A 22,943-nucleotide genomic window follows, 5' to 3' on the forward strand; every position below is an offset into this window, starting at 1 on the left:
CACATAAAATAGCAAAATAAGTTTATTAAAATATATTTTGTTATACATAAAACTTAGAAATATTTCAAGATTATATACTTTAAGTTTTACAGTTTCATCCTCCTGATAAGAATTATAAAACAGAACAGCATGTATTAAGAATCAGTAATTTGTATTCTTGACTATATTCACACACACTACATAAAATTCGGTTTTGTCTAAGAACTGGCAACTTAACAATGTCAAACCTAAAATGTGTTAATAAGTATATGGTCCCAATCTTTAGCTATATAGATAGATTCTTAGACATAAATTAGTACTAATTGAATTAAAATCTTGGCTTAAGGTTTTGGTAGCATAACAGCAGAAACACTAAAAATATACTGTCCCTTATGTTGGCTCTATGGCCTTAGGCAAACCGCTTCTCATTTCCTTATCTACAAAAAGTTGGAAGATAATACCTACTTCAGAAACCTGACATGAAGTGCTTGACACAAACAGCGAGAAATTTCAGTGCTTACTAATATGTGTATTCAAAAAAAGAGGCATTTTATACTGTATTGTGACCAGCCAACTTCAATCTAAGTTACTATGTTGTATTTATATTTCAATACCTTAATATTTAGCTCACCACCACCACCATTAATACCCTCCCAAGTGTTCTTTGCCTCTGTGATTTTTAATTGTGCTATATATATATTCTGATTCTGGTCATGTATTTGACTTAATACAGCCAGCCATCTTTGTGTTGATATTCTCAGCAGATAAGACATTAGGAACATTTTAGAACTACAGCCATATTAACTCATAATTTATATGTAGTATAGGACCAGGAACATTCCCCAAAAGGACCTGAAAGTCTGAACTATATAGGGCTCCTAGGGAATGGATCTAAGAGCAACAGCCAATTTGGAATTTCTGGAAAATGATCTTTTACTTAACGTTTTCATGAAAAAAAGGGGCAAGCCAGAAGTCCTACCACATGCACAATTCCAGTCCCTATTAACAATAAGGGAACTAATCAAAGGGATTTGACTAAATAGCCTTACAGGCTCCCATTTAAGCAAAATTTAAGAAAGTTAAATTATTGGTACTTTGATGATAGCATTAGCAAATAGCAGAAAAAGACCATTTTTTAAGACAAATAGAGTTAGCATGATGCCACCTAAATTTAATGATGGAAGTTATCAACAATATACAATGCTAGTAACATGTTTTGAGTTTTTATCCAAGAACAGATTTGACTGGCAAGACTAAAGCACTAACCAAAACGTTAAATTTACACAAACCACAGAATAAAATAGAACCATTATTTGAAAAAGTTCACTGCTTGTTCCCTAACAATGTATTTCCAAAAGCCATAGCTTTGTCAGGAATGAAGGTTGATAAACATTCTAGGGCTCTTAAGTCTATCTTACAATATATTAATGTTATCAGGTAATCAGATATATTTGATCAAAAATATCCTTAATATAAACAATCCCTTATCACTTTTAGACTTTGCTATTTGAATTTAATACCTCTACTCAACATCTTTATTTGGCCAAAGGCTTTAAGCCACATCAAAATAAAGGCCTATACACTTTAAGGATTTTTTGATCTAAAAACTATTTTTACATAACTGCAACACTATCCACTGCAGTAACAATGCTAAAAGACAAAAAAAAAGCTAAAAGACAGTATTGATACAGGAGTATTTCAATGCCACAACGATAATATCAACCTCAAGCAAATAAAATGGGATAATATATTAAATCAAGTAAACTAGATATTCTGGTTAAGACACCTTGTGTATCATTTCTGACAAATTTCTAGCTAAGCAGCATGGATGGTTTAACATAGTTCTATATTTGCTGTAAATCTGATAGTTTACTTTGTTATTTGTCCATCCTACCCTACATCTCCCTTTAGCAATGGCTATTAGTCTGCTCTACAGACTAAGCCTACTTAAACAATTCAGATTTGAATTTTCAATGAGAAACTATTTTCCACATGAATTCCTTCAGTAAATATAAAGTGTGACATAGCATATTCTTTAAATCATGCAGATTGTTAGATAAATTTTGGTAAACAGATAAAGAAACTTCAGAAAAACATATTGAAGTGATTTCATTTAAGAAGGTTATTATGTGTTGGTTAAAAAAGAGGATCAACATCAGGATCACTGAAATTAAAGTAACTATAACAATGTTTAAAATCTTAAAAAATTCAACTTCTTTCTCATCTTTATCAGGCCAGGAACATGGCATCCTCTTTGAAGAAATTTTCATTTCAGGAATGAGAAGTTTCTTAATTTGTCCAATTTCTGTTCTGCTCCAATCTTCTTTCAATATTTGGCTTACTCGAGGATAAATTTCAACAGGTTGGACCTCAGGAAGTGGTCTTTGTTTCAAAATCTGCACATGTTGGCGGATATCATCAACTTTTTCAAGAAATTTAAGTGGAGACTCCTCCTGTAAAGATGCTGTCAGTGTCATCAATTCAAGTTGCTGCTCTCTTATTTCTTTCATTCTTTCAATTTGTGGAGTATATTCTTGATTAATCAGATTGCTAACATCACAGAGAGCAGCTAGGAAAATTTTTTTTTTCTGTTCTAATATATCACTAAGCTCCTTAAAATACTGGAGAACAACTTCCTTATCACTTTGGACCATTTTTTCTGAATGAGATTTCTGTTCTTCCAGCTTTTCGATAAGATGAGTAAGATCTGTCCAGTGTGTGTCGGTTAACTGTTCAAGTAGTTTCTGAGGCGTGTCCTTTTCTTTCAGATAAGCACTTTGAAGATCATCAATGGGATGACCATGATGTTGACCTATGGTAAGGCAATGACCACAAACTAGTTTTTTATCTAGGAGACAGTAAACATTTAATGGTTGTCTGTAATGTTCAGGACAGGTGACAATATCTGGATGGTCTTCTTGCTGATACTTTTCAATAATAGCCCTTAATGCAAAATTAACAGGTAAAGATTCAATACCAGTTGGAGCAATTTCAATAATACTTCTGCAATTGGGGCACTTGAGTGGAATTCGTAAAGGTCTCCATATATAAAAGTTCCCAGATGCCTGAAGAACGTTTTCCAAGCAATTTCTACAAAATGTATGAGAGCATGGTAGTACACGAGGATCTTCAAAAATACTGTAACAAATGGGACATGTTAACTCGTCCTCAAAATTGTGCATTTCCTGTCAAGAGAAAAAACGATTTTAAGCCTCCATGTAACAAAACACTTGTACATACATTTCTAAGTAATACAGTTCCTAATATATAGACATCATTTTTTAAGAGCTTACTTTGGGACTAAAATCATGCTAAACAATTCTAATTTGTAGTAAATATTTCAAATTAAAGTTATTTAAGTTTGCTTCTATGCAAAAGTAAAATTCAGTATTCTGTTGAAGTCTACTCAATGATAACCTGTGCAACTTCTTACATTTTAAGTGCTAAAATCTAAGCTATGCACAAGAATTGAAGTCCTAGCCACAGCAGACAAGAAAAAAGAAAAGGCATCTACATTGGTTAAAAGAAAAGGTAAAACTCACTATTCGCAGATGACAAGATACTTTATACAGAAAACCCTAAAGACCACCAACAAACTGTTAGAAATAAATGAAGAGTCAGTCAAGTTGCAATATACAAATTAATCTGTTGCATTTCTATACATTCAACAGTAGCAGGAAGAAATTAACAACTACATTTACCAAAATAAAATACCTAGGAAGAAATCAAGAAGGTGAAAGACCTGTACTCTGAAAACTATTCAACACTGATGGAAGAAACTAAAGATAACATAAACAGGTTGAAAAATACGCCATAGTCTGGATTGGAAGAATATTGTCAAAATGTCTATATTACCTAAAGCAATCTATAAATTCACAGTAATCTCTTACCAAAATACCAGGAAGTATTTTTCAAAGAACTGGAATATGCCTAAAAGACCCTGAATAGCCAAAGCAAATCTTTTTTTTTTTCCCCAATTTATTTATTTTCAGAAAAACAGTATTCATTATTTTTTCACCACACCCATTGCTCCATGCAAGCCGTGCCCTCTATAATACCCACCACCTGGTACCCCAACCTCCCACCCCCCCGCCACTTCAAACCCCTCAGACTGTTTTTCAGAGTCCATAGTCTCTCATGGTTCACCTCCCCTTCCAATTTACCCAAATTCCCTACTCCTCTCTAACGCCCCTTGTCCTCCATGCTATTTGTTATGCTTCACAAATAAGTGAAACCATATGATAATTGACTCTCTCTGCTTGACTTATTTCACTCAGCATAATCTCTTCCAGTCCCGTCCATGTTGCTACAAAAGTTGGGTATTCATCCTTTCTGATGGAGGCATAATACTCCATAGTATATATGGACCACATCTTCCTTATCCATTCATCCGTTGAAGGGCATCTTGGATCTTTCCATAGTTTGGCGACTGTGGCCATTGCTGCTATAAACATTGGGGTACAGATGGCCCTTCTTTTCACGACATCTGTATCTTTGGGGTAAATACCCAGGAGTGCAATTGCAGGGTCGTAGGGAAGCTCTATTTTTAATTTCTTGAGGAATCTCCACACTGTTCTCCAAAGAGGCTGCACCAACTTGCATTCCCACCAACAGTGGAAGAGGGTTCCCCTTTCTCCACATCCTCTCCAACACATGTTGTTTCCTGTTTTGTTAATTTTGGCCATTCTAACTGGTGTAAGGTGATATCTCAATGTGGTTTTAATTTGAATCTCCCTGAGGGCTAATGATGATGAGCATTTTTTCATGTGTCTGATAGCCATTTGTATGTCTTGATTGGAGAAGTGTCTGTTCATATCTTCTGCCCATTTTTTGATGTGTTTGTCTGTTTCGTGTGGGTTGAGTTTGAGGAGTTCATTATAGATCCTGGATATCAACCTTTTGTCTGTACTGTCATTTGCAAATATCTTCTCCCATTCCGTGGGTTGCCTCTTTGTTTTTTTGACTGTTTCCTTTGCTGTGCAGAAGCTTTTGATTTTGATGAAGTCCCAGAAGTTTATTTTCGCTTTTGTTTCCTTTGCCTTTGGAGACGTATCTTGAAAGAAGTTGCTGTGGCTGATATCAAAGAGATTACTGCCTATGCTCTCCTCTAAGATTCTGATGGATTCCTGTCTCACATTGAGGTCTTTTATCCATTTTGAGTTGATCTTTGTGTACGGTGTAAGAGAATGGTCGAGTTTCATTCTTCTACATATAGCTGTCCAGTTTTCCCAGCACCATTTATTGAAGAGACTGTCTTTTTTCCACTGTATATTTTTTCCTGTTTTGTCGAAGATTAATTGACCATAGAGTTGAGGGTCCATATCAGGGCTCTCTACTCTGTTCCACTGGTCTGTGTGTCTGTTTTTATGCCAGTACCATGCTGTCTTGGTGATCACAGCTTTGTAATAAAGCTTGAAATCAGGTAAAGTGATGCCGCCAGCTTTATTTTTGTTTTTCAACATTTCCTTAGCGATTCGGGATCTCTTCTGATTCCATACAAATTTTAGGATTATTTGCTCCAGCTCTTTGAAGAATGCCGGTGGAATTTTGATCGGAATGGCATTAAAAGTATAGATTGCTCTAGGCAGTATAGACATTTTAACAATGTTTATTCTTCCGATCCAAGAGCATGGAATGGTCTTCCATCTTTTTGTGTCTTCTTCAATTTCTTTCATGAGTGTTCTATAGTTCCTCAAGTACAGATCCTTTACCTCTTTAGTTAGGTTTATTCCCAGGTATCTTATGGTTCTTGGTGCTATAGTAAATGGAATCGATTCTCTAATTTCCCTTTCTGTATTTTCATTGTTAGTGTATAAGAAAGCCACTGATTTCTGCACATTGATTTTGTATCCTGCCACGTTGCTGAATTGCTGGATGAGTTCTAGTAGTTTGGGGGTGGAGTCTTTTGGGTTTTCCATATAAAGAATCATGTCATCTGCGAAGAGAGAGAGTTTGACTTCTTCATTACCAATTTGGATACCTTTTATTTCTCTCTGTTGTCTGATTGCTGTTGCTAGGACTTCTAATACTATGTTGAACAAGAGTGGTGAAAGTGGGCATCCTTGTCTTGTTCCTGATCTCAATGGGAAGGCTGCAAGCTTCTTCCCATTGAGGATGATATTTGCTGTGGGTCTTTCATAGATAGATTTGATGAGGTTCAGGAATGTTCCCTCTATCCCTATACTTTGAAGCGTTTTAATCAGGAACAGATGTTGGATTTTGTCAAATGCTTTTTCTGCATCAATTGAGAGGACCATGTGGTTCTTCTCTCTTCTCATATTAATTTGTTGTATCACATTGATTGATTTGCGAATGTTGAACCATCCTTGTAGCCCAGGGATGAATCCCACCTGATCATGGTGGATAATCTTTTTAATGTGCTGTTGGATCCTGTTGGCTAGGATCTTGTTGAGAATCTTAGCATCCATATTCATCAGTGATATTGGTCTGAAATTCTCCTTTTTGGTAGGGTCCTTGCCTGATTTGGGGATCAAGGTAATGCTGGCTTCATAGAAAGAGTCTGGAAGTTTTCCTTCTGCTTCAATTTTTTGAAACAGCTTCAGGAGAATAGGTGTTATTTCTTCTTGGAAGGTTTGGTAGAATTCCCCAGGGAATCCGTCAGGTCCTGGGCTCTTGTTTTTTGGGAGGTTTTTGATCACTGATTCAATCTCGTTATTAGATATCGGTCTATTCAGGTTGTCGATTTCTTCCTGGTTCAATTTTGGTAGTTTATATTTTTCCAGGAATGCATCCATTTCATCTAGGTTGCTAAGCTTATTGGCATATAACTGTTCGTAATAACTTCTGATGATTGTTTCTACTTCCTTGGCGTTAGTTGTGATCTCTCCCTTTTCATTCATAATTTTATGAATTTGGGATTTCTCTCTTTTCTTTCGGATTAGTGTAGCCAGTGGCTTATCGATCTTACTGATTCTTTCAAAAAACCAGCTTCTAGTTTCATTGATAGGTTCTACTGTATCTCTGGTCTCTCCCTCATTGATCTCAGCTCTAATCTTGATGACTTCCCTTCTTATGTGTGGAGTTGGTTTGATTTGTTGTTGATCCTCCAGTTCTTTAAGGTGTAGAGACAGCTGGTGTGTTCTGGATTTTTCAATTTTTTTGAGGGAGGCTTGGATGGCTATATATTTTCCCCTTAGGACCGCCTTTGCTGTATCCCATAGGTTTTGGACCAAAGTGTCTTCATTCTCATTGGTTTCCATGAATTGTTTCAGTTCTTCTTTGATCTCCTGGTTAATCCAAGCATTCTTAAGCAAGGTTGTCTTTAGCTTCCAGGTGTTTGAGTTCCTTCGGAACTTTTCCTTGTGATTGAGCTCCAGTTTCAAAGCATTGTGATCTGAGAATATGCAGGGAATAATCTCAGTCTTTTGGTATCGGTTGAGTCCTGATTTGTGACCCAGTATGTGGTCTATTCTGGAGAAGGTTCCGTGTGCACTTGAGAAGAATGAGTATTCTGCTGTTTTAGGGTGGAATGTTCTGTATATATCTATGAGGTCCATCTGGTCCAATGTGTCATTCAATGCTCTTGTTTCTTTATTGATTTTCTGCTTCGATGATCTAATTCCGAAAGAGGCGTGTTAAGATCTCCTACGATTAGTGTATTCATATCAATATGACTCTATCTTGATTAACAGTTTTCTTAAGTAATTGGCTGCTCCCATATTGGGAGCATAGATATTTACAATTGTTAGATCATCTTGGTGGATAGTCCCTTTAAGGATTATGTAGTGTCCTTCTGTATCTCTGACTACAGTCTTTAGTTTGAAGTCTAATTTATCTGATATGAGAATTGCTACCCCAGCCTTCTTTTGAGTCCCATTGGCATGAAAGATGCTTCTCCACCCCTTCACTTTCAGTCTGCGTGTATCTTTAGGTTCAAAATGGGTCTCTTGTAGACAGCATATGGATGGGTCCTGTCGTTTTATCCAATCTGCAACCCTGTGCCGTTTTATGGGTGCATTTAGGCCATTCACATTGAGAGTGATTATTGATATACGTTTTTATTGACATCGAGTTACCTTTGAAGTCTTTCTTTCTGTAGACTGTCTCTATATTTCTGTTCAATGCTATTCTTGAGATTTTTCCTCTTTTATAGAACCCCCCCCTTAATATTTCCTGAAGTATCGGCTTGGTGGTTGCATAGTCTTTTAAGCCTTGCCGGTCTTGGAAACTCTTTATCTCTCCATCCATTTTGAATGTCAGTCTTGCTGGATAAAGTATTCTTGGCTGCATGTTCTTCTCATTTAGTGCCCTGAATATATCTTGCCAGCCTATTCTGGCTTGCCAGGTCTCTGTGGACAGGTCTGACGTTATTCTGATGGGCTTCCCTCTGTAAGTAAGGAGCCTCTTTGCCCTGGCGGCTTTCAAGAGATTATACCTACAATTATAATTTCTCAATTTGACTATCAGGTGTCGTGATGTTTTTTTGGAGTGTATAATCTTGGGTGGAGACCGTTCAGCCTCTAGTACATGAACGCTGGTTTCATTCGCGAGATTCGGAAAATTTTCATGAAGGACTTGTTCCACGATATCTTCTAGATTTCTTTCTTTCTCCTCCCCTTCAGGAATTCCAATAATTCTGACGTTGGAACGCTTCATGGCATCATTTATTTCCCTGATTCTGCTTTCGTGGGATCTAAGCTGTTTGTTCCAGGCTTCCTCCTGATCCTTTCTCTCTGTCTTCCAGATTACTAATTCTATCTTCTGTCTCAGTTACCCTAGCTTTGAGAGAGTTTAGATTAGATTGGAACTCATTGAGAGCACTGTGGACCTCCTCCCTGGTAGCTTTAAGCTCTGCCCTAACATTGTGAACATCCTGTCTGGTCGCTTTCAGTTCGGCCCTAATCAATTCTGTTTGGTCATCCATGGCTTTCTCCAACCTAGCTATTGCCTGGATAATTGTTAGCCTGAATTCTCTTTCCGACATATTGTCTATGTTGATAGCCGTTAGCTCTGTTGCAGAAGGTCCATCCTCTGTATTTTTCTTCTGTTGGGCATTCCTCCTCCTAGTCATTTTGGTGGGAGAAGACTGAACAGATGTAGCTGGATGTATCAACTCTGGTGCAGTCAAGGTGCACCCTGGAACACTTCCTGATCTCCGTCTCAGAGAGAAGCCTCAGTCTGGGTGCAGAAGCTGAATAAATTCCCCCTTGGACGCTGGCAGAGCAGGTTCCACGTTGCAGACCCTGGGGGCGCAGGATCTTTTGCTTGTCCCCAAAGCCAAGGCAGTGGCGGCTGTCTGGGAGCTCCTGACCGCCGGAGAGGTTCCAAGCAGCAATCGCACACTGAGATTTTGCCGCCAGCCCGGGCTGGGAGTGCCCGGCTTGCGCGCACCTCTTTTCAGAGGCGGCTGTGGGTCGGGCGCGCGTCTGGGGCACTGAGAACGGGGCGCTGGTCCGTAAGCCGCAGGCTGGGCTTTTGCGCGCCTCTGTCCGGGGAAGAGTTTCGCGGGTACGCGGCTTAGACTTTGAAACAATGGCGCAGGTCAAGAAGCGCCCCCGGGCCTTAGAAACCCAGGAGAGCTGGAGGGACGTGCGCGCGCATCTCAAGCTTTGTGGTAGGGCTAGCGCGTGTTCTGCAGACCGGCGCGGCTCCCATCCCCTCACAGGAGCCGGAACCCACGCACTCTGGGGCGCGCTGGCGGCTTAGGGACCAGGAGCTGGTTTTCTCCGCCGCACTCTCTCTGCCTCCGCGCCGGGGAGGCCGTCTGGGACTGGGGACTTAAGCCCCTGTCCCTAGCCGCCCCGATTCCCACAATTTCCCCCCGTAATCCTTTGCTCTTTTGGAGTGCTTTCAACCAGTCTCCAAGTTAATGCTGGTCCCCAGACGCAGGGCACTCTCGCTCGTATTGGGGTATTACTTTCCCACCGGTCGCCTCTGGTGGCTCCCTCCCCCTTTGGTTTATCTTCCGATATCAGTCCGCCATTCCCATTCCGCTTTACCTGCTCACTGGCGTCTTCTGCCCCTGTAGAGATCCAGACATGTATAATTCTGATCTCAGGCTGATTTCATGGGTGATTGGAGTTCTTTGGTAGGTAATCAGCTCACTTTGGGGGACCAGCTGAAAAGACGCCTCTTCCTAGTACCCCGCCATCTTGTCCCCCCCCCCCAAAGCAAATCTTGATAAAGAACAACTGGAGCCTGCTTCCCTTCCTCTCTCTCTGCCTGTCTCTCTGCCGGTTCTTTAGGGAGGTACCACAATCCCAGATTTCAAACTATACTACAAAGCTGCAGTAGTCAAAACAGTATGGTACTGGTACAAAAACATAGATCAATGAACAGGATAGCCCAGAAATAAACCCATGTACATGGGCAATCTCTGACAAAGACAAGAATATACAATAAGAAAAGAGAACTTTAATGATGCTGAGAAAAATGAACAGCTCTATGTTAAAGACAAACTGGACCAATTTCTTTACGCCATATACAAAAATAAACTCAAAGTGGATTAAAGTCCAAAATGTAAAACCAGAAAACTCCATAAAGAAAACATAGAAAATAATCTCTGGGACATTGGCCTTGGCAACATTTTTCTAGATATGTCTCCTTAAGCAAGGGAAACGAAGTAAACTGGAACTACACCAAAATTGAAAGTTTCTGCCCAGCAAATGAAAAGGCAATGAGTGGTTATTTGTAAATGATACCTGATAAGGGGTTAATATCCAAAATATATAAGGAACCTGTACAACCCAACACCCAAAATGGACAGAGGATCGGAATAAACAGTTTTTCAAAGACATACAGATGACCAACAGATACGACACAATGCTCATCAGTGATCAGGGAAACTCACATCAAACCATGAGACACCACCTTAGGTTTGTCAGAATGGCTAGTATCAGACAAGAAAAATAAGTGTTGGCAAGGATGTGGAGAAAAAGGGAACCCTGCACTGTTGGTGGAGTGTGAATTGGTATAACCACTGGAAAACAGTATGGAGGTTCCTCAAAAAACTAAAAATCAAAATACCATATAACCCAGTAATTGCACTACTAGATATTTAACCAACAAAGATAACACTAATTCCAAAAGACGTATGCACCCCATGTTCACTGCAATAGCCAAGATATGGAGGCAATAACAAAGTGTCCTTCAAAAATGAATGGATGAGATCTGGTGTGTGTGTGTGTGTGTGTGTGAGATAAATATAGACATAATGGAGTAATCAGCCATAGAAAAATGAGATCTTGTCATCTCCAATAACATGGATGGACCTGGAGGGTATTATGCTAAGCAGAAAAAAGACTAATACCATATATGTGGAATCTAAACAAATGAGCGGGGGCACCTAGGTGTCTCGGTTGGTTGAGTGTCCAGCTCTTGTTTTCAGCTCAGGTCATGATCTCAGGGTTGTGGGATCGAGTCCCATATGGGGGCTCCTTGCTCTGCAGTTTGCTTAAGATTCTCTACCTTTTCTTCTGCCCCTTCCCCAGCTCGTGCTCTTGCTCTCATTCTAAATAAGTTAAATCTTTAAAAAAAAATAAATAAATAAATGTGCAAACAAAAACACCAAAACAGACCCAAAAATACGGAGAACAAAAGTGGTTGTGGGGCAGAGGGTGGATGGGGATGGTGAAACAGGTAAAGGCGATAGGAAGGTTCCGGCTTCCAGTTATGGGATAAGGCACAACATTGGGAAATACAGTCAGTGGTATTTTAACAGCTCAGTATAGTGACATAGTAGCTAAAATTCTGTGAGCATAACATATATAGAGTTGCTGAAACTGTTACGCACATGAAACTAATGAATGTACATCATTTGTACTTGAAAATAAGTTGGGTTTTGTTTTTTTTTTAAGATTTTACTTACTTGCCAGAGAGAGAGCACGCACTCGCATAAGCAGGGGGTGAGGCAGGCAGAGGGAGAAGCAGGCTCCCTACTGGACAAGGAGCCCGATGTGGGACTCAATCCCAGGACCTCAGGATCATGACCTGAGTTGAATACAGACTCTCAACCAACTGAGCCACCCAGGTGTCCCATGAATTTTTTTTTTAATTGTGCAAAAATAGGCAAGATCAAACATTCGTACTAAATAACAGATTGGGATTAGCAAAATTATGTTATTAATTCTAAAGAATTCATATTCTCAGGGCTCCTGGGTGGCTCAGTGGGTTAAAGCCTCTGCCTTCGGCTCAGGTCATGATCCCAGGGTCCTGGGATCAAGCCCCACATTGGGCTCTCTGCTCAGCAGGGAGCCTGCTTCCCTTCCTCTCTCTCTGCCTGTCTCTCTGCCTACTTGTGATCTCCGTCTGTCAAATAAATAAAATCTTAAAAAAAAAAAAAGAATTCATATTCCCAATTGGCTCAACCATAGTTCCTAAGGCAAGGTATTAAATTTCTCTAGTAACAGTTACTATAAATTTCTTAGCTTCTTCAATTGAAATACTAGTATGCTTAAAGTTCAGAATCAGCACAGTTTACTACTGCAAAGTAATACTTTCAATTTGGAAGGGAAAAACATTTTTTAATTAGTCCTTCCAATAAAAACCAGTTTTAAAGATGAACTATTAATTGGGCTTAACTATGAATTACTGACCAGTAGAGCGTTAGTGGTAAAGAACATCATTAGTCCTCTTTTCCTTAATAAAAGAAACCCAGAAATAATAATTTGACCTCTTGGCAAGATATTTTTGACATTTCCAACAACAAAAGCCTGACAGTTTTGTACCCAACCTTATCTTACAGTCTTAGTTTGTACCTATCCTCAATGCAAGCCACAATCTTCAGGAATTAAACTTAGCCCTGGTAGAGAAAAATCAAGTTACACCATCACTTAGAGAAACTTGAGAGCAAAACAAAAAGCCCAAGTCCCATCCATGTAAATCATCCTCTATAAAACTAACTTTTTAGATGAAAAGTTTGAGAAGATATCTACAAATAATTGTGTACTTTTATTAACTATTGAAAACCTCTTTAGGGGCGCGTGGGTGGCTCAGTGGGCTAAAGCCTCTGCCTTTTCAGCCCAGGTCCTGATCCAAGGGTCCTGGGATCGAGCCCCACATCGGGCTCTCTGCTCGGCGGGGAGCCTGCTTCCTCCTCTCTCTCTGCCTGCCTCTCTGCCTACTTGTGAACTCTGTCGAATAAATAAATAAAATCTTAAAAAAAAAAAAAAACAAAAAAAAAAAACAAAAACCCTCTTTAGACTTTTTGGCTCTATGCTCCTTCACATTTTCAAAATCAAACTCATTCAAGTCTCAAATTGGGCTCTGTCTCCTCCCCAAATAAGGTCTCTTGTCAATCTCACTGAATGCTGTACTGCCAATTTACAGCACTTAACCAGAGTTAAGAGATTTCTGTCAAATTTCCCTATATATTAGAGGATGTAAGCCTGTAGTAAGGGCAGGAGTTATGTCTAAACAGAACTTTAAGCATTCACTACATGTATTCACTAAACACAGTAGTGATTCACTCACTGATTGAATAAACACTACCCCTTAAGAAACCAATATTAAGGGGCACCTGGGTGGCTCAGTGGGTTAAAGCCTCTGCGTTTGGCTCAGGTCATGATCCCAGGGTACTGGGATCGAGCCCTGCATCGGGCTCTCTGCTCTGTGGGGCTCCTGCTTCCTCCTCTCTCTCTGCCTGCCTCTCTGCCTACTTGTGATCGCTGTCAAATGAATAAATAAAATCTTAAAAAAAAAAAAAGAAACCAACATAAATATCAGATCTTAGTTTTTTGTTTTTTAAACAGCAAAATCTCTACTTTTGTTTCAGAAAAACTGTAACAGGAGAATCTATCAAAAAATATTCTATTCAGATTGACAATATTCAGAACCCTAATGAGCCAAGACGTATCACACAGATACTAAGCCTGAACTGTGAAGCATTCCAGGAAACTAAAGTAACTGAGCAACAGTACAGATGATGACATTCAGTGCAAGAGAATGCATGCTGGGAAGATTTCTTTTTTTTTTTAAGATTTTATTTATTTATTTGACAGCCAGAGATCACAGGTAGGCAGAGAGGCAGGCAGAGAGAGAGGAGGAAGCAGGCTCCCCGCTAAGCAGAGAGCCCGATGCGGGGCTCGATCCCAGGACCCTGAGATCATGACCTGAGCCAAAGGCAGAGGCTTTAACCCACTGAGCCACCCAGGCGCCCCGCTGGGAAGATTTCTTGACTTTCCCCTATATCTACAGAGAGCTCTATAATCACACAAAACCACCCATGAAAAACAAACATGTTTCTCAGAGGATTTTAGTGATGTCAGAATCCATAATGAAGGAAAAAACAAAACAGCACTTTACGGGGCGCCTGGATTGCTCAGTGGGTTAAGCCTCTGCCTTCGGCTCAGGTCTTGATACCAGGGTCCTGGGATCCAGCCCCCACATCAGGTGCTCTGCTCAGCAGGGAGCCTCCTTTCTCCTTTCTCTCTGCCTGCCTCTCTGCCTACTTGTGATCTCTGTCAAATAAATAAATAAAATCTTAAAAAAAAAAAAAAACAGCACTTTGCAGTGAAAAAATAACTTTGAGCAGTGGACATATATTCAACTTAGAATTAATATTAGAGCTATTTAATGTTTAAAAGTGCCAAAATTAGGACTAAAACAGAATCAAACCTTTCCCTCTAAAGTCGTATTTGACAAAACTCTAGAAAACATTTTTCCCTGAGAACCCATTTAGGGACCTTCCCCGCAAGAGCTCAACTTGGATTACAATTAAGATATTTACAACAATATTGAAAGAAAATGCCATCTCCTGGGCTCATATAAAATAAAAAGCAAATACGGTCTCAATGTTAACTTTCAAAGTATATAAACATTTTTAATAAAATATAATTAGAAGTTTGCAGATAACTGGGAAACCTGGGTGGCTCAATCAGTTAAGTCACTGCCTTTGGCTCAGGTCATGATCCCAGGGTCCTGAGATCAAGTCCCGCATTGGGCTCCTTGCTCAGCGGGAAGCCTGCTTCTCTTTCTCCTCTGCCTGCCACTCTGCCTGCTTGTGCTCTCTTTCTCTCTCTCTGACAAATAACTAAATAAATCTTTAAAAAAGAAGTTTGTAGATAACCTAAAGATACAGAAATAAAATCCTACTCTTGGACGACCCTCTTCTTGCTGAGCTATTCAAAACTGATTTTAGGGTAGCCTGGGTGGCTCAGTGGGTTAAAGCCTCTGCCTTCGGGTCCTGGGATCGAGCCCCGCATCGAGCTCTCTGCTCCGCAGGGAGCCTACTTCCTCCCCTCTCTCTCTCTCTGCCTGCCTCTCTGCCTACTTGTGATTTCTCTCTCTCTGTCAAATAAATAAAATCTTAAAAAAAAAAAAAGCTGATTTTAGGCAATACATTTATGAACAGTCAGAACTGTTTAACAGAAGCAGGCCTAGATGAAAACAACTCTGTAAGGTCAGCAACTTTCTGACTCTTGTTATTGCCTGAGAATCAGAAAGTATAGGTCACTATCATGCTTAGAGCTAGTTCTTCAGAAACCAGCATGAAATTTCATGCCCCAGAAGTTTTCTATATCCAGGTCAGACTTCTGAGGGGGAAAAAAGGGCAAAAACTTTACCAATGTTTATTTTCAAGGATAAGTATCTTGGATTTAGCCATGTTGTATGTACATAACAACACTGGAAAATAGAAGGCAGTGAAGCAATGCCTTTAATGTTCCAGGAAAAAATGGCTTCCAACCTAAAATTCTATACCCAGAAGAATAAATTTTGGAAAAGAAAAGCAAGAATTCTCACTGGGTTAATGGTGAAATTAAATCCAAGACAACTGTGCAGCAAGCCTAGAGAACAAGTAGTCTGGGAAAAGAAGATCCGAAAGGAATGTCTTTGAGAAATGGAACTGACAATTTTTCAAGAAGTGTCTGAACATATTAAGAGGTGATGACAAAACTAAAGTTTGGGAAAAGTGATAGAACCATGAAATGAGAGGAAATATATGGCTTTCTTATATTAGTGTAATATTAAATATTGACTTTACCAAAAAACATGACTTATGGACTGAATGCCTGTGTCCCCCTAAAATTCATGTTGAGATCCTAGCGGTTAATGAGATGGTATTAGTGAGTAGAGCCTCTGGGAGATGAGGTCATAAGGGCACAGAGCCCTCATGAACAGATTAGTGCCCTTAGAGGAGACAGGATGGCTTGCTCCCTCTCCTTAGCTCTCCACCACGTAAGGACAACAGCATTAAGAGGGCCATCTGCAACCCAGGAAGGGATCATTTGTTTGTTTGTTTTTAAAGATTTATTTGTTTAACAGATAGCAACAGAGGGAACACAAGCCAAGGTTGGGGGGAGTGGGAGAGGGAGAAGCAGGCTTCCTGCAGAGTAGGGAGCCTGACGCAGGGCTCAGGGCTCAGTCCCAGGACCCCAGAATCATGATGTGAGCTGAAGGCAGACACTTAACAATGAGCCACCCAGGTGCCCCAGGAAGGGAACTCTTACCAGAACCCAGCCATTCTGACATCCTGATCTTGGACGTCCCAGCCACCAGAACTACAAGAAATCTATTGTTTAGGCCACTTAAGTTGATGGTATTTTTGTTATAACAGCCCAAACTAAGAAAATGACTATTATATTTGCTGGAGGGAATAAAGGAAGGAAACAGTGTTTAAGAACTAAAATCTTAGGGGCACCGGGGTGGCTCAGTCAGTCGGTTAAGTGGCTGCCTTCGGCTCAGGTCATGATCCCAGGATCCTGGAATAGAGCCCCACATAGGGCTCTCTGCTCTGCAGGGGAGGCTGCTTCCCCCTCTCTCTCTGCCTACCACTCTGCCTACTTGTGCCCTTTCTCTCTCAAATAAATTTTTAAAAAAACACCTAAGAACTAAATCTTAATCTTCCAGGAAGTCAAAAGTAAAAATTCAAGAAGTCACATTAAAAAATCTAGAAGCAGATGCCAAATATCTAGAAGCAGATACGAAAAGAAATCATTGAATGAGAGTGGTTGCTTCTGGAGAGCAGGAATCAGGAGTGGGAAAAGTGAGAGGAGGGGCTACTCTTTTTATTATTAACCTCAATACTGCTATTTTATTTTTTAACTATTAACAGCTAACTAAAAACATAAAATTTTAGACAGAGACAATCCTACAAGCAAGCATCCAGGCAAAAAACTAAGATACCTAAAAAAGGAAAATCAATGGTCTCAGAATTCTCTTCCGGGAAATTATAATTTCCAAAAATGGCCACAACCATTATCTCCCCACAATGTGGCTTCAGTGGTACTCCCCCATCAAACGATGAAATCTCTTCTCCCCACAAAAAACCTGGGCAGGCCATGTGACTGCTTTGATCAACAGGATATAAAGTACAAGTGATGCTATGACCATTCTGGGTACAGCCCTTAATTAGCCTGGCAGGTTACTGTCCCAGACCCATGAATCACTATGTAAAACAAAGTCCAGGCTACTCTGCTGGCAAGAGAGGAAAAGTAGAGAAGCAATGAAGTACCAGACATGTGAGTGAAAAAGTCATCATGAAAACACAGCCAGCCACGCCTTCGGGTATTTGTTACAGGGCAACACATAACCAGAACATCTCCAAAGCAACAAGGAATGCTAAGAAATCATATAGCAAGGTCCACAGGGTCTAGAAGGAAAAGGATATGACCTAAGAATTCTGTACCCAGCCAAGATGTACTTTTTTCATGCGAGACAAAAATACTTAGGAAAATCTATAAGGTTTAAAAAAAGAATTGTATAGGGCAGAGCTGAAGCTATATACTTTCATTACCAAACAAAAGGAATAGAAAAAGGATTCATCTAAAGGGAAAGAGAAAAAAGGAAAACCGACCTAGGAAAAGCAGAAGAAAAATAATAAAAATAAATGAAGAAAACAATGAATTAACAAAATTGCTGGTATTGATAAACCCAAGAGCTGTCTCTTTAAATAAATAAGCCACTAGCTATCTGGAATAGGCAGCATCCAAGATAGCCCCCCAATGACCTCCACTTTCTAGTACTCATGTCCTTTTGTAATCCCTTTCCCTTGAGTGTAGATTGGACCTAGTGACTCTCTTCTTTTTTTAAGATTTTATTTATTTATTTATTTATTTATTTGAGAGAGGGAGAGAGCACAAGCAGGGGGAGCAGGAGAGGGAGAAGGTGATTCCCCACTCAGCAGGGTCCCAATGCGGGGCTCAATCCCAGGACCCAGGGATCATGACCTGAACCGAGGGAAAACGTTTAAGGGACTGAGCCACCCAGGGGACCCCCTTCTAAGAGAATACAGCAGAAGCAACGGGATATTACTTTCAAGGTTTTGTAGTAAGACCATGGTTTCCATCAGGAATGACCTGGCTCTCTTCATCTCTCTTAGATCACTGTCACTGAGGGAGGAGAGATGCCATGTTGTGAGCAGACCAAAGTCCACTTGTTATGACCAGCCCTCAGTCTAACAGCCCCCTAGAAACTAGAAGTCTGCTGATAAGTGGGCTTACTAGCAAGATACTTCAGGTCCAGTGAAATCCTGCAATGACTGCAGCCTCAGCCAACAACTTGGCTGCAACCTCATGAGAGAGACGCTGGGCTGGAGTCACTCAGCTAAGCTGCTCCTAGATTCCTGGCCCACAGAAATTGTATTTTAATATTTGTTCTTTTAAGCTGCTAAATATTGGGATAATTTGTTATGCAGCAATTTATTAATACACCAACCCATCAAGAGACAAAAGAAGAAATAACAAATATACAAAGTCAGCATTGAAAAAAGGAAATAAACCAAAAATAGAAAAATCCAAAATCAGAATACCTTGCATAATTCTATTCTACTCTATTTGGAAGAGTTACTAAAAATGAATTATTCTCTATATCAGTTCAAATACCAAACTGACCAGAGAATATCTAAAGCAAAATATGAGAGAAATTCACAAATTAGAAAAGTGCTATTCTGAAAAAAAGAAGGGACAAGCTTCTCTGGGGGAGCTCTTTCGAATTTTTAGGAGGCAATTTCTTGTTCAACTATTCTATAATACAAAGATGTAGAGTTTGCAAATTGTTTTGAAAATAGTAGAAAATGATTCCAAAACCTAATAAAAACTAAAATAGACTAATTTCAAAAATGGATACCAATATAAACATCTGAAAACAGTATTAGCAAAACCAAATCCAGAGTACAATGATCAAAATGAGATTCTTCCCAGAAATGTAAGTTCATTTAATAACTGAAAATTACTCAGGTCAATGGAGGCAAAACTTTTAATTGCAACAGATGTGGAAAGTGCATGTAATATAAAAACTAGTAAGCACTCCACAAAGACAAAGTAAAATGGGGCTAAAGGAAGAGGAGATGGAGAGTTATTGTTTAATTCTAGTCTGGGAAGATGGAAAAAGTTCTGGAGACAGATGGGTGCTGACAGTTGCACAACAGTGTGAATGAACTTAATGACCCTCCACTGTACACTTACTGCGTATAATGGTAAATTTTTTCTCTTTCTCTCTCTCTCTCAAATAAATAAAATCGTTTTTAAAAAATTAAAAAATAAAAAAAAGTCATCAAAAAATGAATATAAAAATAAATCTTTTCAGAAATTGAGGCTTAGGGCACCTGGGTGGCTCAGTAGGTTAAAGCCTCTGCCTTCCGGCACCTGGGTGGCTCAGTAGGTTAAAGCCTCTGCCTTTGGCTCAGGTCATGATCTCAGGGTCCTGGGATTGAGCCCTGAATCGGGCTCTCTGCTCAGCAGGGAGCCTGCTTCCCCCTCTCTCTGCCTGCCTCTATGCCTACTTGCATAGATCTCTGTCTGTCAAATAAATAAAGTCTTTGAAAAAAAAAAAAGAAAGAAAGAAAGAAATTGAGGCTAAACCATCCACTTATAAATTATTTCACAAAATTCTTGTGTTTTAGTGTCAAAAACAAATACACTTCTGAATTTCTAAACTTTTAATGCATTCTCCATAAAGTGGATTTCCTACAGAGCCTCCATGATGTCTAACTGGAATAGTGAATGGTCAGTAGAAAGAGATTATGGAGAATTAAACAGTACAAAAAAATATCCATTCTCTTACACAGTATGTGTAAATGATTTTTTAAGTTTTAATTCACTAACAATTCCTCTTTCATCTCTAAACATGAATAGTAATAAAAATTCCATTATATTTTACAACCTCTGAAGCAAATTATGTTTACCACATTATAGAGTTTAAGTGACTTGCTCCAGAACTTATAGTGTGAGTCAGCTATAAGTCTGGGAAAATTCTGATTGGGTCTCACATCTTTGTGGCCCTAACTGATAACAAGACACATTTTATGCAATTCAAGATTACTTCAGAAATACTACAATCGCCCTATATACATAGGGAAAAATTTTAAAAATACATTTGTACATCTAAATATACAAAAATAATGGGTGGGTCACCATAACCCTTTCAAATTTAAAAAAAAAAAAAAAAATCCTATGGTCAGATATGACTTTAACTCTGCCCATTTGCATTGTTCTTGCATTTGACATCAACCTATTTCCCCAAACTAAAAAAGAAACTACTTATGTGATTTAACCAAGAACTGAAACGAGAAATTCAGGTTTTCATTGTTTTTCCCTCAGCACTTTTCACAGTGAAAGTATATTCAGCAATGTTTGCTGAAAGGCAATGTTAAAATTAACATGACCTAAAATCAAAATTTTCACCTTCCCCAACTAAATTATTATAACTTACTTCAAAGGGTAGCTACATAGTCATCAAAAAAAAAAAAAAAGACAAATCAGTATGTAAATGCATAGTTTTTATATCCAGGTAAGGAATAAATGCAACTTGCAGGTCTGTATGTATAAAATGATACCATTTGTTTAGATGTACACAAATCCCTGTAAAATTTCTGAAAGGGTACACAAAAGTGACTAACTTTAAGGTACACGTCAGATGAGGGAGCGGTTTTCACTTTATGCTCCTCCTAAATGGCTTGAATTTTATACACCAACATGTCTTTTTTCAGATTTAAAAATCTCAACTTCCACTTTAAATCATACACTCAAAAAAATTTACTGAGAATTTTGTATTCACTTAATCTTTCAGAGCTTACCTACTTTGCTGCTGATCTTCTGGATTAGCGACTGAATATACTTTATCTTCTCCAACTTCCTCAGTTTCTTTTATTCGTGTTCTAAAATTAAAATAATTTTACCTTAATATTTTAGGTTTGCATTCTCAAAGAACAGATTAAATATGACATCACTGGAAAGGTTATTTCACTCCTCGACGTTTATCTCCCCTAAGCCTCATTGTGTTTTTATAAAAATAGTGAGAAATATCAACAGTTGGTGGTGCAGGAGAGGTATCACTTGTACACTGAAAATTCCAACAATCCTGTGACCAAATAAATGGTCACAAAGGATCTCTTTTTGTAGCGTCAAGTATCTTACGAGCACTTGAAAATGTTAGCCAACAATGATGATGACGGAGCAAACATTCATGCGCATTTAACTTCTTCAAGTCAACTTGAAAACAAGAAACATCCACGGGAGATTAAGATTTTGCCAGCTTAATATTATAAATACTGATTTAGGTTATCCCCACCAATGCGTCTGTCTGTACATGTCTCAGTTCTGCCATTTAAATGTTGTGGCGCCCTGGGTCAGTTTTTCCTAATGCCTCTCAGAACCGAGGTTTCACACCTGTAAAATGGGCACACCCACTATTAAGTCTTGTGAGAACCTCTCACAAAGGGCCGCAACATAACCGTACCCTTCCCTTTCTCCAAGGTTTAGGGCAAATCTTTCCGAGCCTCCCCCCCACAATGCACTTCCACCGCCCCCGCGCCCCCCGCCGGAAACCACGCGAGGCAGACCAGGTCTGTGGAGTCCCGCTCTTCTCACCCTCACCACCACACGCGGCCTGCTCCCAAACAGAAACTCAGCTCCGCACCCGTGGGAGAAAAACGAGGTTCCGCAACCTCCTCCTCTGGGACGAGAGAGAGTAAATGCAGGACCCGTGCCCACGCTCTCCATGACCAAGCTCCTAGACTCTCCCTCAAACACACCCAGTACACCAACCTGTGCTTACAGACAAAGGAGACGGAACCCTCCAAGACGCTCCTTAGACTCACCGCGGGGAGTTTGAGACCAACCTACTCCACAGGCCTGAACAACTCTACGGCATCCACGCTCCGCGTCCCCGAGATGCTTGGCGTCCCCGCCCTCCTCCGCCTTGAGGGATTTCAGGTGCCCAGACGGGGCGGGGCCTCGCGGAGCCTCAGGACGCAAGCGCAGTCTCCCCGGCAACGTTCAACTGCGTAGCGTCCGCCAATGGAAAAGAGCGCGGGGCAGCCTTTCAAAAGTAAACGGCCGGCAGCGCCTGCGGAGGCGGACGCGTAACTGCCGGGGCCTGGCTCGAAGCCCCGGGCCAGCTTCCCGCACCTGCGCACTAGGCGCCGGCCCGCCTCTCGGAAGCTTCCGAGGCACGCGGCAGAAGGCGCTTCAGTGCCGGCGGGTGCTTCTGCAAGCCGTGGTGCTAGGCTGGCCCACCTGCTGGGGAAGTGGGACGTGGTCCACCGCCCCGGGAGAGGTGGAGCCTGGCGGCGGCTGACGACCTCCCGCAAGATTCATAGGAGTGTTTTTCACTTGGAGCTAATCTGGCACGTTCTGATTCTAGACTTTAAAGTGCGGCGTCTCCCATTATTACTTCACAGGTTTTCTGCAACGGGAGATCACCGGCCCGAGGGCACGCGACCCAGCAGGCAAGCTCCGTCCTGCTCCAACTCCGAGTTTCCTTTGGTTCACGAAATCTGAGCATTTGGACCTACCTGAATACTTGACTCAATGTGGGGGAGGGGGCTTCTGATTACAGTTTTCTTAAAGAGAACTTACTGTGTGACAGCCAGCGGCACCTTAGGACTCCTTTATAACTATCTCCCTCCTCTCTCCCCTCCATTTCCCAACCTCGTGAAATTATCACTGAGAGATAACCACTGTTGCCCAGAATACCTGATTTCTGATTCAATCTCTTCACCCTCTTTTCACCTTCTTAAACCCCTAGAATCAGAAAACATGCAGTTCACTAGTCAGGGTTCCCTTTTT

The 22,943-nt window shown here is 40.3% G+C and overlaps 1 protein-coding gene across 3 annotated transcripts; it reads right to left on the reverse strand.

Annotated features, from left to right (window-relative positions):
• Positions 1–22,099, reverse strand: TRIM59 (tripartite motif containing 59). Of its 3 annotated transcripts, none has more exons than XM_044251705.1 (3): positions 21,974–22,099; positions 20,955–21,031; positions 1–3,164 (listed from the first exon to the last, which is right to left on the reverse strand). In XM_044251705.1, the coding sequence occupies exon 3, from the start codon at positions 3,159–3,161 to the stop codon at positions 1,950–1,952; it is 1,212 nt and encodes a 403-aa protein (XP_044107640.1). In that variant the 5' UTR covers positions 3,162–3,164; positions 20,955–21,031; positions 21,974–22,099; the 3' UTR covers positions 1–1,949. The 3 variants fall into 3 exon arrangements, with proteins under 3 accessions (XP_044107640.1, XP_044107638.1, XP_044107639.1); XM_044251703.1 differs by having other exon boundaries at positions 20,951–21,031; XM_044251704.1 differs by having other exon boundaries at positions 20,951–21,031; positions 21,921–21,982.
• Positions 22,100–22,943: the final 844 nt, after the last annotated feature.

The sequence above is a fragment of the Neovison vison genome, chromosome 6 (genome assembly GCF_020171115.1).
Source record: "Neovison vison isolate M4711 chromosome 6, ASM_NN_V1, whole genome shotgun sequence".
NCBI lineage: Eukaryota > Metazoa > Chordata > Mammalia > Carnivora > Mustelidae > Neogale > Neogale vison.

What these genes read in the sequence shown, in the direction of transcription:
- TRIM59 (XM_044251705.1), bottom strand. Translation starts at nt 3,161, where the DNA reads ATGCACAATTTTGAGGACGAGTTAACATGTCCCATTTGTTACAGTATT.